The following is a 15,414-nucleotide window of genomic DNA, read 5'->3' on the forward strand; positions in this document are numbered from 1 at the left end:
CGTGAATTTGATGTCCAGCATGATGGCCTCGAGATCGTCCTCACGGTTGGAGGGGGCCCCCGTGTTGGCTGTTGATACAGCATCCTCGGAGCCCGCACCGTCCTGGCGAGAAGACCTCTGAAGTTCAAATGCTATCTTGGACTTTTGGGATCGTTTTTCCCCATGACGGGAGTTCTCAACAGCAGGATTTCCAGCAAGCTGCAAAGCCAGGTAGTACAGGCAGCAAGTCTGTGCGTGCCCACCCGCCCAAGAGAAGCGATCAAATTGGGGGCGCCGCCGAGTCCAAGGAGCCCCTAAGAGGTGCCGACGCGACGCCACCCAATCCCCAGCAACCCGGCCAGGCCTCCACACTCCGGAGATGAAGGATCCACCAGGGCGTGCCCCGCATGACAGAGCCAGGGAGGCGAGGAGCGACCGGGCACCAGATAGAATAGCAGGCAGCTAAGCAGGGCACAAGCAGCCCCAATGAGCCCACAGGTGCAGAGGCAGCGGATGACGGTGCCAAAGGTGCTGTTGTGGTGATGTACGGTGGGCCACCAACGGTGGCGGCACAATGAAAGCAGACAGGGGGACCGGTGGGGCCACAGCAAGCTGAAGCGACGATCCAGGCATCCCAGTGCCCAGGCTGGGCGAAGAGCTGAGGACGGAGGTGGGCAGGGCACAGAGAGCAGAGAGTAGCTCCCACGCAGCACTAGAAGCGGAGAGTCGTCAGGAGGGGGAGCACGCCTATCCGCAGTGGAGATGAGCAAGGATGCGCGGGGGCCCGCTACTCACCGACCCGAGCCCGGGCACTCGCGGCGGCCGCACAAGGCAGCCGGGGATCCACCAGATGGCAGGCACCCTCACCAAAACACACCAGGCCGTGCAGAATGGCCTACAAGCCCCCAACCACGCCCGCAATGCCACAGAGGCAGTCCCACTCACCCACTCACCCGCAGCACCGGATGGCGTCCAGCGGCGACCAGCAATGCACTGCGGCTGCTTCCGAGGAAGGCCCAGCCTCGAGGTTCAGAGGGCACGGGCCCAGTGCTACAGGTGGAGGCCGAGCCGCTCCGAGGGAGACAACAAACCCAGAGATGGCTGGAATGGGGTCCGCTGAGGGGCAGCAGCATTGGAATCCAGGCGGCAGAGGAGGAGAGGCGAGCCGAAGGCAAACAGGGCCCCAGCGGGACCTAGGCCCGTTCCAGTAGGTGTGGCCCGCAGTAATGAAAGGAGGCTCGTGCAAGGGGCAGGCAGAGCACGGGAAACATCGGGCAGCGCCCGCGCAGCAGGAGAGATCAATAGGCAGCCGGGGGAGGGGATGCAAAGTCTAGCATGGCGAAATGAGCAGGGAGACGTGGGGGGCCCACCGCCCGCAGTACCGAGCCCGGGCACCCGTAGCGGCGTGGAACGCACCGGGGGTCCAGCGCCCTTCTCACGGCGCACCGGGCCCGGCGGGACGGACTGGCCCCCTACCTAGCCCGAAGGACCATGGCAGCAACCCCACTCACCCGCGGCTGGCCAGCAGCAACACAGAGGCTCCCAAACGCCTGCAGGAGATCACCGGCAGAGAGGGTCCGACCTCACGATCCAGAAGACGTAGGCCCGACGCGCGGAGGAAGATGGCACAGGTCCACCGCAGGACCTAATCGGCGCCGCACTGAATTAAAAGCCAGGAATCAGCCTCCGAGTGCAGTGATGGTAAGGATGTCGACCGGATAATGTTGGATGTTAGTGCTTGGCCGACAGAGCCCACTCAATGTGAGCCCATCTTGCAGCCGGCCAAGCCACGCCCCGATCAAAAGAGACCATTCATCATTTCTCAACCTAAAAACAATAACAACAAAGCTTACTGCACCACACAAATAATATCAACATATATACAAAAAGTTTCACCAGGCCAGGTGCTTGTATATATGTACTAAAGAGGTGGAAGTGCTACTTTCATGCAAACCTACCATGTGGTATTTTAGTTTCCCTGCTTGTTGACACTATGGCAAGAATTTCAGACCAAACACTTTGCCCAAATATTGGAAGGCTGGAATTAGATCGGATTGCCCTCAAATTTGAAGGGAAACATCAAAATGCGCCTATTTCTAAGAAGCACATTGATGCAGCCATTCAGTGTAATAACACACTGTTTAAGTGAGGTCTAACTCGTACACACTTGAAAAAATGCATGTGCTATTTTTTAATTACATTTGTGACAAAGCTGAAGGAATTAGTAGGAAATATACATTTTAAGCAAGACAGAATAGATGTTCATACAACTGGTGCTTGACAGTCTTGCAGCTATATAGCTGCGGCTAATTGGTGTCATTTTAAACCAACTGATGGATACTCATTTAATTACCCTCCCAATTAGCACAGCATGATCAGAGACCCCATAATTAGAACAGTTAGCTGAAGAATGCAGACTGAGCGTGAGACCCAGGGTATTAACCCACCAAGTTGTTCGACCAACTAAACAACAACCTGGGGCAAGTTACACAAAGCATTTTTGTGGTTGCAAAAACTCGGATTTAGAGTTTGTAACAGCCAAAATGCTTTTTGCAATGTACTACACATAGTTTGCAATTCAGTAACAGATTACAGAACTGTAAAATAGGTTTAGAAAGGCATACCGTCTCCCGTATCATAACACATCACTATATGGGAGGGATGCCCTAGACATGCCTCTTCCACAAAGTGATTCGTTATGGTATGTAGAAATATTTTGAGACTGAAATCTGGTATTGAAATTTTACAGACTGCCAACATCGAGGGGTGAGCCATTCACACATGGTCCCATTGGGACCTCTTGTCCATTATGAATGCAAAACAAAGTTTGTTGGTGAGTAAGCAGTGGTCCAGGAGACTACTGTCTACTTTCAAACAAAGTTTTCAAATGTTTAAAACTTTTTTTTAAAACTCAGCTCAGTTTCCTTTCAGGAGAATAGGTTGCATTTAAAAAAGAATATTTTAAAAGCAATCACAGGTATGGTGGTGTGCTGGCTCCAGAAGGAGATCATCCCTATATTTGCCAGCATTCATATTGAGTCAAAATGTGCAACCTATATCATGAATATTGCTGAGGAAGGTTGGATTGTGACCTACTACGATATTGAAATTTGTGTCCCTATCTATTTGTACATAAGTCATTTTGCAAAACTCGACACTGATCAAAGATACTGCTTGTAATTTGCGACTGATGTTTCAAATATCTGGTCCCTGGTTTACTCTGTGGCTTTGTAATTATGCTAATACCTTTCGGAAGCAGAAAGTTACTTTGAGTTTCAGTAGAGAATAAAAATATTAAAGAAAGAAAAATACACATTTTAAAACAGTTATAAACGTTAAATGATTAGTGCATCCCTGAGGTAACAACTGAATTGAATGGCTCAGATGATTATTGTTACAGATAGCAATGAATGACAGATCACAGGTTACAGCCAACTACAGCTTGTGCTACTTAAATCTGTCTGCATTTTTCAATCACGTTATACAACTCGGTCTGCCACTGCTCATACAGCAGAGAGTTGTTAATGTTTACTTTTCTGTCTGGGGGATTTAAAAGCAAATTAGCTACCCATAGAGTGTCACGGTGCTACAGTTTGCCCAAATTCTTGAATTGCAGAAATTAAAATGCAGAACTACAAAGCCAGGTTTTGAGCAATCTTTCAAAAACAAAGATAGCTTCAGCAGCCCCAACTTCTGTGGGAAGGTGTTCCAATCTTTGGCGGCAAGATAAGAGTTAAAGCTGCTGCCCCATCTTTTCCTTCTAGACTTGGGTATCAGCACTAAATGAGAATAAGTAGAATGAAGGGATCTGGTTGGAAGATAGGGAATGTTCCTTTTAGATGGATATTGGAGGCCAGAGTGGTAAAAAGCTTTGTGTCATTACAAGTCCTTTAAACCTCACCTGCTCTTCGATGGGAAGCCAATGAAGTTCTCTCATACATGTTTGAATATAAGTCCTTCTGTGTTGCCTTAGAAGAAGATGTATGGCAGCATTCTGTACCAGCTGAAACCTTCTCAAAAGATAGGCTGTTAGACCTAAATAAAGGGAAGTAACATAATCCAACCTTGAAGTAATCAGTGCCTGGATTACTGTTTTCTGTTGCGGTGTAGCAAAGAGACAGAGGAACTTCTTTGAAGTTCGAAGCAGACACCAACAACACTCACTAACTGGAGGGCGAAGGTAGCTGAACTATGAAACTTAACTCACAGGTTGAATGCCAACGAAACAGGGGCCAGTGGTGGCGGAGCCCCATTAGGCCAGATGTTGTTGTCTCAGCCAGGTGAAGGGGTCTCTAAAAGCAAGATTTCTGTCTTGCAAACATTGCATTGGAGGTTACTAACATGCATCTAGTTCAACACTGCCTAAATGTAGGTCTTAAAGTTGCAGAATGCTTTGGGGCTTTTTTATCAAGTGTGAGGTGCAATTGAGTATCATTGGCGGAGAAGAGTATTTAAACACCGATTCAACAAGGGATGCCAAAGGAGTCATATACACATTAAAAAGAGTCAGAATCAGTGCTGATCCTTGAGACACCCCAAAGCCCAATGACGTTAGTTTAGAAGAAAATTGAGCCATCCATGCGGATTGGTATTGGCTGTTAGAAACGAACTCAGCCAGATCAGTCCAGAACTGCTCACACCTATATCACCAAGACACTTTAATAGTAAAGGGTGTGAGACAGTGTCAAAAGCTGTGGATAGATCCTGGAGAATGAGGGCTACCTGACACCCCCGATCCGCCACCAGCTTGATAGTATAGGCAACCTCCAACAGCGTAGTTTTGGTGCTGAATCCAGAATGAATCCTGTCTGGGAGGAATGTAATTACTTGTTCCTTTCTAAAAAATCTGAAAGTTGCAGGTTAATGAGTTTTTCCAATAGTTTGGCAAAACCTAGCAAAAAGGATATTGGTCTGAAGTTAGGCAGATTTTATTTGTATGCAGTGGGCTTCTTTAATAGTGGAATTAATTTGGCCTGCTTCCAGCAGCGGGGGCCCATGGTTAACTGTTAAGACAAGTTTATTAACTGGTTTAGCGTGAGATTTATTGCTGCACTGTTAGCAACGTATATGCAGGAGGATAGGGCCTGTGCTGATTCTTCCATAGAGATAGGAGCAAATTCTAACAGAGAGGGACTCTTGAGAGAGGCTGTGATCACTCATTGAACCATAACCTCACTGTTGCCTAAAAAATGGTAAGAAGGCAGCTGAAAGAAATCACAATCCATTTTATCTTGGAATCAAAGAGATCAGAGAGCTGATTACACAGCTTGAGTGAAGAGATCATTGGCTAAAGTAGGGAATCATGTTGTGTGATTTGTTTTACAATTTTGAATATTTCATCAGATTTATTGTGGGTGGTGTCAATTTGAATTAAAAGGAAGTCTGCCTGAGTTTTCTTGATAGACTGATGGTACTTATATAGGGCTCTCTTATAGATCAATTTGCCCGTAGGAAGATACAGATGTCTCCAACTTCAAAGTCTTTTACAGGTTTTACAAAGGGTTGTGAGTTCCTCATTGAACCAGGGCACAGATTAACATTTGCCCACTGAGTTCCTGTAAGAAGAGTTTTAAGGGGCAACAGTGTTAGCAGTCAGGGAGAGCCATGTTTTTACCAACTGAGTGTCCACCTCAATGTCCCCGGTCATACATGGAGGAGAATTATTTAGAGCAATACTAAAATCTGTGTAAGACACTGTGGCCCACTTTCTGTGTGAGACATAGGGACAAAATCTACGACCAAGTGGGCAATAATCCACTGTAGCCCTCGACTGTACATGGTTTACAGCCGAGAGGAGATCCCAGATGATGAAGCATGTCACCCCTGGGTGAGTGATGGGATTCCGTCCTTTAAATAGGGCTTCCCACTGAGAGGTCATGGTTGTGAACATATACTTTATTATCCAGGCTCGTATATAAGACGCTTAGGTGCCAGGTGATTTATGAGACCCACAGGTACAATGTTGTATTTTCTAAGATAAAATATTTACATCATAGAAAGTACTCTGGATAAGGTAATACTGGGCGTCATAGCCCTGATTATACTTGGGATCCCAAACTCCCTGATGCGACAGTTGTTCATCATTAACAGCGCCCCCATTTTCCCCAAAATCAGGTGGTATGTGGGGTAACTGATTAACTGATGCAAGTCAATCACAGGAGTCCAGACCTGATAAGGGGGCAAACCTGTTATAAGATAGATAATCTGGGTGATTCACTTGATTCAACATAGGTGTACTATCACAAACAGGGAGAACCAAACTGCTACTAGGGACCAACCCACATTGCAAGCTCTGTAGGTTATTAAAAAAAACAGGGGTACAGAGGATATTTTGCTAGGTGCCTTAAGAGCCAACGAAAGTTGAAAAAGTAGGTCTCTTACAATAAGTGGGTAATCAAAATTTTGCACAATGAAGTCACCCTCAAAGGCATTTGTGGTTCGACCAATCTCTGGTGTTCTTCTCGCCATTGTTAGGTGATTCTGTAATAGGTGCCCCGATCTTGTGTGGTTAGAAAGCCAATGTTGAGATTTGTCCATGAATTGTGAAGTGGATTCTCTTTGGGAGGCTCTAAGGGCTGAAACATTAACCAATACTAGAACATATGGACAAGCTGCAGGTGGAAGGTCCAATGTGTATTTGCAAGAATCCCCCTGTGGCTGATTAAATTCTCTCTGCGAGGTTCTAATAGATGGTCTGATCTCGCGAACAGCAAGGGGAAAAGGGCCTTGGGGTGAATCATCCAAAGATCAAATCACCTGTGGAAAGTCTCTGGCGCTTATTTGCTCCGCGCTAATATTTGTGTGAGTCATTGTAGTACAGGGCGTTTTTGCTGCTCCAAGCACAGATTTGACCACAGTTTAAGAGCTATCCACCCATAAGTGCGGAGGATGATCGTTAGAAGGATTTTCTGGGTGTTGTATAATATCATTAACAAGAAAGGTTATTTGTTTCGGAGCAGAAATGTGACTTAAAAGCTCTTGTAATTTCTGTTCAATGGACTACAAACGGGGCAAAATTGGTTGAAACAGAGGAGAAAATAAAAAGTAAAGATCCTCCGGAGGCCATAATCAATCCAGTTTGACAGAATCCGGGTCTAGGCTTGACTGGGGAGGGGTTGACTCCCTTGCCTTTTTTGTTTTTGGAGGGGCTGACTCTTTATATAGACTTTTTTTCCTCATACCGCTTGCCGGCGGTAGAATGGTAGACTCCGTTGTAAGAGAGGTAGTCATTAGTGTGACGTTATCTGTAACATTTTTTGTGGCATTCACCATTGACGGCAAAGGAGCCTTTGAAAGCGAACTACCAGCATCTAAAAGTCCAAGGGCCTAGTATTCCAGGATTGACTTTAGACTTGGGGGCTGGAATCACACACTGGGGACCTTCCGAACAAACACAGGCACCATCCCCCAATGAAAACCTTCGCTCTGCTATACCAATTTCCATTAAACTGGCATTATTAGCTCTTGTTAAAAATGAATCAAGAGTGGCTATCATTACCCCAGGGGTTGCCTTCGCTGTAAGCTTCTTTTTCCCCATCTCAGCCAAACTTTCAGCTGCAGCAAACAGATGGTATGCCATATAGTAGGTGTTAGAGGGATGACCCAGTCAGGCCTCGTCCATTCTTGGATGGGCGCAGACAGGCCCATCCTAGGCCCAGCCTTGGCCCGGGTGCGCCTTAGCACGTCCCACGCTGCGGGAGGACCCGAGCCTTGAAATACACCTCCTGGCCCATGGGCAGCATCTCCTGCGTGCAGCGGCACTCGGGCTGGTCAGCCTGCTGGGAGATGCAGTCCCCCGCTACTCTCCTCCAGAATAAAGTGCTCAGTGCCCAGTTCAGTAAAGTTCAATTACAGTCTCCCCAAACTGTCAAAAAAAGGATTTGCGCACATTATTCCAGCACCATTCTTGGCACACCCCATAAACAGCCAGTGAATGTCAATATTTAGTGAATGTTCCTAAAATACATCCCATAGGGACACTAACTGTCTTCATGTTTTTGTACAACTTGAAATATAACAACTTACTGTAAAGGTCCAGTCTACATAAATAGCTAAGTTCGGGTATTTAGCTTGTTTATAAGTATACATTATTTTTATTCTTAAGATAACAGCAGCTGGACAATTAAATCACTATTTATTACTATGCAATAGACCCTTTTGTATGCAAAAGAAGTGCCTTATGTAATGCTATAGTGCTTTGTTAAGCCCTCTAACAATGGGTAATGCCTGTGCTATATAAAGCTGCATAAAACAAACCAAAATTCCCTGAAACAACGCACTTTTTTAATCTCTGCCTTTTTTAATCTCTTTCCAGGCCAAAGGTGACCCCACAAGCAGTTTCAATGAGCACAATCTCCTATTGACAGTGTCTGACCTGTTTTCAGCGGGCACAGAGACCACTTCAACAACTCTACGCTTTGGGCTGCTGTACATGATTCTCTACCCCGACATTCAAAGTAAGTGGCAACTTTGGTTTTGATTGCAGATGGGTTGGGAGGGTTAAATTGCCTCAACACCTATGAGTGATATAGCTCTGTACTTACAAAATAACAATTTGATCAAAAGGTTCATATCAAAAAGTTACCAATGGTCTGGTCTCCCTGTATTGACTTGAGATAAGTTGGTCCTCTAAATTGGCCCTTCCCCACACCTGAACTGTATCAGGGTGAGGCTACTGACTGTCGAAGCCTTTAACTCACAATGGGCATTCACCTCACTTGCCTATTTCATTTCATATGTTGTTTATTCATAATTAAAAAAAAATAGAAAACTGTCAAATTCATGAAAATGTTCTAAGACGTTCGTTAATGTCAAAATCTTCACTCTTTTCACATGCCTATACACAGCGCTTGGCCCTGTGATAAAGCTAAAATCCTATTAGTTGCAAAAGTGTGTTACACTAGATTTCCTGAAGACCCTAGAGTTGCAAAATCTATAGATGAATGATTAAATATAAAAGTATTCTTTCTACACGTTCTATAAATTTAACAAATCTAACTGCCAGCTGGGGGTTTTCTCCAGTACTTAACTTGTTAAATTGTAAATGCTGGCGGACGGAGATATTTCCAGAAGCCGGCAGTCAGCTCTGACTAATGTCAGATCCAGGGGCAGAGTTAGCACAAGCGGCGAAAATGGAACCCACGCGGCTCTGAGCTTCTTGAAAGCTGGAACCCCTGACGTTGTGAAACCCATTTCACTACAAGCGCAATTAAGGGTGATTGGGCAATAAAAGCCTACAATAAGGCAGTGAACACAACCAGTTACTACACGAATTGTGTGAGTACATGTTACCATTATATGTTTGTCTGCGTATATGTTAGTCCTGACGAAAGCCCCATAGACTCGTCTGAGCCAAAGGGGGCTGAAACATGTCGACGAAACCTTGTTAATACTTAGAGATCCAGTAACTTGATCCCTTATGAGTATCCGATTGTTTTATTCAAATAGACTCTCTCCTATTATTAAAGTACCTTGAGGAAGAGTTCTATTATTTTTAATTTTACTTTTTCACCTTTTACCCTTATTTTGGTGGGGGTACCTGTATAACCATCTTTGGACACTGCAAGCTAGACCAGAGGAGCCTCTGGATGAGGCGGGCACAAATCACTAACTGTGGTACCCAATGATAACTGCCAAAAACTACAATGTGGGTCGGAAAAACAATATACACCGCAAAACCGAATTAACATTGAGTTTTTTTAGGGGACCACAGTACTTTTTACCAATGGTTTAGTATTGTAACTAGTGTCCATTTTTCTTTGATAAACTATCTAATGTCAGAATAGCCAAATGCCAAGGCTGGGTAGCCTTGGTCACCTCATGCATCTTTACTCTACTTTATTTCATTCTAGCAGGTGTTTTTAATCCCTGCTTTCCACCTCTGCTTCTGTTTTTTCCGTCTTTTTCTTTCTTCTTCTTTCCTCTTTTTCTATTTTTCTCTTTTCATGTGGTGCAAAGTCTGATGAGGAAAAGTAAGTCTCAGTCCTCAAAAATAAGTGACTGTGGGACCCACCTGCAACAACTGGTTCACATTTATACACTGGTAGTCTCTTTTCATGATTAAGTTAATAATATTTGGTAAAACCAAGCACCAAGTTTTTTTAAAGGAAGAAACGTGCAACAAAACAATTTGATAAAACAATGAGAGCAAATACATTGGAGTTTCAAGAAAGTAGTAATACATATGAAGTTTAAAATTTCACTACTAGGTTGTAAATAAAGCTCCAATTGAACTCAAACACAAGAATCAGGAATACTAACTTACAGTTTGACAACATTTGCTTATTACTCAAAATGTGACAGAAAGTCCATTCATCACCAAGCTTAATAAACTAGAATGTAGCATGTTTCCAAGTAACACAATGGGAAAGGACGAACACAAACAATATTAATTAATGATTCCGAACTGTAACTACAAAGTCTAGCAGTTTTTTGTTAGCCCTCTGCTTGGTCGATCAATCAAACTCCCTTAAATTAGGCAAACAGAATTTAAAGTAACTCCAAAATCGCTTCTCCTTTGCAAAGTCAAGATTATTGTCACCAAAAGATAATGCTTTTATCTGTCCTTTAAATGTGTTTTTTGAAATTTCTTTTGTGAATCTCAGAGTGAATTGGCCATGATTTTCTCTGGGGCAGAAGCCAAGGACCTCTCAGCCATAGGGTGGTCTTCCACCAAAACGTTTTGCCTTTCACCCTCCTAAATTTACTGATTTGATGTTTTAGCCCTTAGGACTTTACTACTGCATTTGTATGATGTTACGATTCGGCACTTTACCACACATGCCTTTACCATGCAGTCTTTACAATACATATATATTACCATGCACACCTTTACCACACATGTCTATACCACGTACATACATATAAATGCATTAAATGAACCATTACCATGCACACTGTTACCACACATGCTATTGCCATGCAAACCTTTACAACACAACTTTTTAAAATTGAAAATAAAATTGTAAGACATATGGTATGAAAAGTTAGAAATTAGAAATTCCTTTCTATTATAATTATAATGTCTTTTATAATGTGCTTTGACAATACTTTTTGGCTTTTAAAAAAATGATATACGCTGTGCATCTCCACACAACAAAAGGCAACAGAACTCAAAACATTGCAAGTTAACGCAATGTTTCAAAATCATATGGAAATGTTTCCAAATTGCTGTTACCACAGAACATAATGCAAAACAGTGTAACAGTACATACATTTTTTCTTTACCCCTATAAATTAATGCAACAGAACAAAAATATTCTCAACACATCAGAAATATGTCCAAAATCTTAGAGTGAATTAGCCACGATTTTCTCAGGGACAGAAGCCAAGGACCTCTCAGCCATAGGGTGGTCTTCACCCTAAAACGTTTTGCCTCCCCCCCCCCACCCTCCTAATTTTACTGATTTGATTTTTTAGCCCTTAGGACTTTACCATGGCAGTTGTATGATGTTACAATTTGTCACTTTACCACAGATGCCTTTACCATGCAGTCTCCACACAGTCTTTACAATACATATATATTACCATGCACATCTTTACCAGGCGTTTACACCACAAACATACATATAAATGCATTAAATTAACAATTACCATGCACACTGTTACCATGCATGCTGTTACCATGCAAAACTTTACAATGCAACTTTTTAAAATTAAAAATAAAATTGCAAGAAATATGGTTTGAAAAATTAGAAATTAGAAATTCCTTTCCTTATAATTACAATGTGATTCATAATGTGCTTTGACATTACTTTGTGGCTTTTTAGAAAATATATACATTGTGCATCTCTACACAACAAAAGGCAACAGAACTCAACACATGGCAAGTCAATGCAATGCTTCAAAATCCTACAGAAATGTTTCCAAATTGATGTTAGCACAGAACATAATGCAAAACAGTGTGACAGTACATACATGTTTTCTTCACTACTATAAATTAAAGCAACAGAACAAAAATAAACTCAACACATCAGAAATATTTTCAAAATAAATAAAAATTAAAGCAAAACATCACAACAAGGTGCAACATTTTAATCAATAAGTTAAACAGTATTTACTTTTAAGAAATCGTACTTTCTTTCATTTCTACAGAAGTAGAAGTTCTGTCCCCAACCAAGGGCCCGATTACGATGCGGTTAGGAAAGCATTCCCACCTAGACCGGATTACGATGCTGTTAGGAATGCCTCTTAACTGCATTTTCTCCTTCTGAATCGGATTAGGGACGTGTCTTACTGACTGAGGGCCATATTACATAGCGTTTAGAAACATTGGTTCCCATGGAAGTCAATGGGAGTCCAACCAAATCGTATCTGGAAGCATCCGGATGCATCATACTCAGTCCGTCGGGCTCTCCCGATCCGAGTCGGTTAGAAATCATTTCCAAACCAATTCGATTGGGAAGATTTCCTAACCGCATCGTAATCAGGCCCCAAGATGAGTGGCATATTCTGAGAAGAAGGTCAAAAACACATTACATTTGAACATAAGAAATCATTATGACTGTAGTCATGATTTAATTCATAAAAAGCATACATTTTAATGGTTACAACTTTGTGAGTAGTGGTGTACTACCTTCTGATGTGACTACAGAGAACAGGAGAGTTGATCAGAGACCGTAAAAAACAGTGGCATCTACCTAGCCAAGTAAGTATAACTTACACAATTACTTCACATTGAAAATACAATAGAAATCATAGAACCAATCATTTTAAAAATGTGTGCTTACTTTTACAATAATTGAGAAGCTTGTGTACACAGAGAGTTTGTGAAGATTAATGTGAGTAAAAATATAACCTTTGTGCAAATTAATGAGACTGTAGCCACAGCAAGAACTTACCTCAGGGAAGGTGCTGGACAGCGAGTGAGGAGCAAAATTACTTTTTTTTACCTCCACCAAGTACTCACTTTAGGGAAAGCGCGGGCAGTGACTGGGGGATACAATTACTATTACTTACCTCAAGGAAGGTGTTGGATAGCGAGGGGGCACATTTACCATTCTAACTATGCTGAATACATACCTCAAGGAAGGTGCTTGACAGTTACAGGTGGCACAGTTACTATTCTAACTCCCCCAAGTACTTACCTCAGGTAAGGTGCTGGAGATTGGCTACTATGTACCAATAAATCAATCAGAATTTGTAAAGTGAGGCTAAGTACCTGACAGGGTATCCATGCGCTTACAGGTCCAGAAGGCCCTTTTGAACAGCCCGGTATTGAGGGCCCTTTGGAATTCCGGAATTGAGGTGGTGGTCTGGAGTTGGTGAGATTGCATAAAAAATGGGGGCAAAAGCAAGGAGAAAGCAGTGAAAATACAGGAAAAGCAAGGATAAAGCACACTAAAACTGGCGACAATCAAAGACAAAGCAAAGAAAACAAAGGAAAAGGAGAAGGCACACAAAATATGGAACAGGCAAGCAGAAAACTGGGAAAATGAGGGAAAAGCAAGGAAAAGGCTCACAAAAAATGGGGGAAAGCAAAGAGAAAGCAGTGAGAACAAGGGAAAACAATGAGAAGGCATTAAAAAAACAGGGGAAAGAGCAAGGTAAAGACAGGTGCAAGAGCAATGCAGCAGCATAGCAAGAGCTGGTCCTGAGACCTCAATGAAGATACTTGACAGAAACTCAGGGAGAAAATTACTTTTTAGTTCATTTTGTAGGCCATAGGACTCTGTGCACTTATCTTTTACTGGTTACCAGTGTAAAAATGCACAAAGAGCTAAGTAAAATAAAAAAGAATTTCAGCAAAAATGGGAGGCAGGTAGGAAAAATGTTTGGGGTAAGAGCACCCCAAGGCTGACAGGTCTACTATGCTAAAGTGCTCGTGATCACTCACCTAAACATGGTTTGATTGGCATATACCTAATTGGCATTTTTAATTTACTTATAAGTTCCTTGGATAGTAGTATACTATATACTGAGGGCCTGTAATTTAAATGCTACCAGTGGGCCTGCAGCACTTATTGTCCCACCCAATTAAGTAGCACTGTTCCAGGCCTGCCACTGCAGCCTGAATGCAGTGTTGCACTGCCATTTTGAGTTGGCATTTAAACCCCCTTGTCAAGCCTTAAACTCCATGTTTATTACATATTAGTCACCCCTAAGGTAGGTCCAAGGTAGCCCATAGGGCTGGGTGCTGAGTAATTAAAATGCTGGACATGTATGTTTAAGTTTTACATGTCCTGGAGGTGAAAAACTCCTATATTTGGGTTTCACTACTGTGAGGCCTACCACTCCCATAGATTAACATCAGAGATTCCTTGTTACATTTAATAAATGCAATTTCCAATTGGAAGAAGGTAGCTATGTCATGTTTGGTCCCTTTGAAATTGTAAAGATAAACCCTCTCTAATGGTAAAGTGGAAGTTTTCATTACAGTTTTGAATATGCTACTTTCAGAAAGTTGTCATTTTCCTGCCCTTAGCCCTTTGTTGCTGCATCCTGTCTTGGGTCACATGACTTGGTGTAGCTGCAGACTTTGTGAATTCCTCCCAGACAGTCACACAATAGAGGGATTAGTGTGTCTCAATAGGCCATTGATTGGCAGGATGGGGGGCGGAGCTGAGCACAACCCACTTACACCTGAATAGACTGTGTGCTTTCTTGACATAAACTAGGGTGGCATGGTGAGCAAAAGAATGATGGATTTAACCCAGATCACTTGACTGGGGGTGATTGTTTTGATTTGTTCAGCATTCCGTCCATCAATTGTTTGTCTTTTGCTTTCTCGCCCTAAGTGTGCCAGGTATGCCCAGACGTGGGCTCACTGTGCTACGGGAATCAAGCTATCCTGCCTGATGGGAGCTGAAAGCCCAAAACTGGTCCTAGGTTTCTTGTTTCCGGTACAGGGAGAACCTGGCTTGGCAGTTCAGGCTGGACTGTTCCTATGAGGCTCAGGGTCAAGGCTGAGTTGCATATGGCCAGGTCTAAACTGGGGTGGCATGGTGAGCAAAAGAATTATGGCTTTAACCCAGATCTCTTGACTGGGGTAATTGTTTTGATTATTTCAGCATTCAGTCCATCAATTGTGTGTCTTTTGCCTTCTTGCCCTAAGTGCACTGGGAATTTCCATACATAGGTCCGGGCTCACTGTGCCACTGGAATCAAGCTATCCTGGCTGATATGGGCTGAAAGCCCGAAACCGGTCTTAGGATGCAAAAGAATGATGGATTTAACCCAGATCTCTTGACTGGGGTGATTGTTTTGATTTATTCAGCATTCTATCCATCAATTGTGTGTCTTTTGCTTTCTCGACCTAAGTGTGCCAGGTATGCCCAGACATGGATCCTGGGCTCACTGTGCTACGGGAATCAAGCTATCCTGCCTGATGAGGGCTCAAAGCCCAAAACTGGTCCTAGGATGCTTGTTTCCGGTACAGGGAGGACCTGGCTTGGCAGTACAGGCTGGACTGTTCCTATGAGGTTCAGGGTCAAGGCT

At 43.2% G+C, this 15,414-nt stretch overlaps 1 protein-coding gene across 1 annotated transcript in view; it reads left to right on the plus strand.

The window, feature by feature from the left end:
• Positions 1-15,414, plus strand: part of LOC144753053 (cytochrome P450 2D6-like) — a 466,095-nt gene that overhangs the window by 255,686 nt on the left and 194,995 nt on the right. The window contains exon 6 of the mRNA XM_078640854.1: positions 8,294-8,435. Coding sequence (XP_078496980.1) covers positions 8,294-8,435 — 142 coding nt within the window. The remainder of the gene's footprint in view (positions 1-8,293; positions 8,436-15,414) is intronic.

The sequence above is a fragment of the Lissotriton helveticus genome, chromosome 1_1, assembly GCF_964261635.1.
Source record: "Lissotriton helveticus chromosome 1_1, aLisHel1.1, whole genome shotgun sequence".
Taxonomy (NCBI): Eukaryota; Metazoa; Chordata; class Amphibia; order Caudata; family Salamandridae; genus Lissotriton; species Lissotriton helveticus.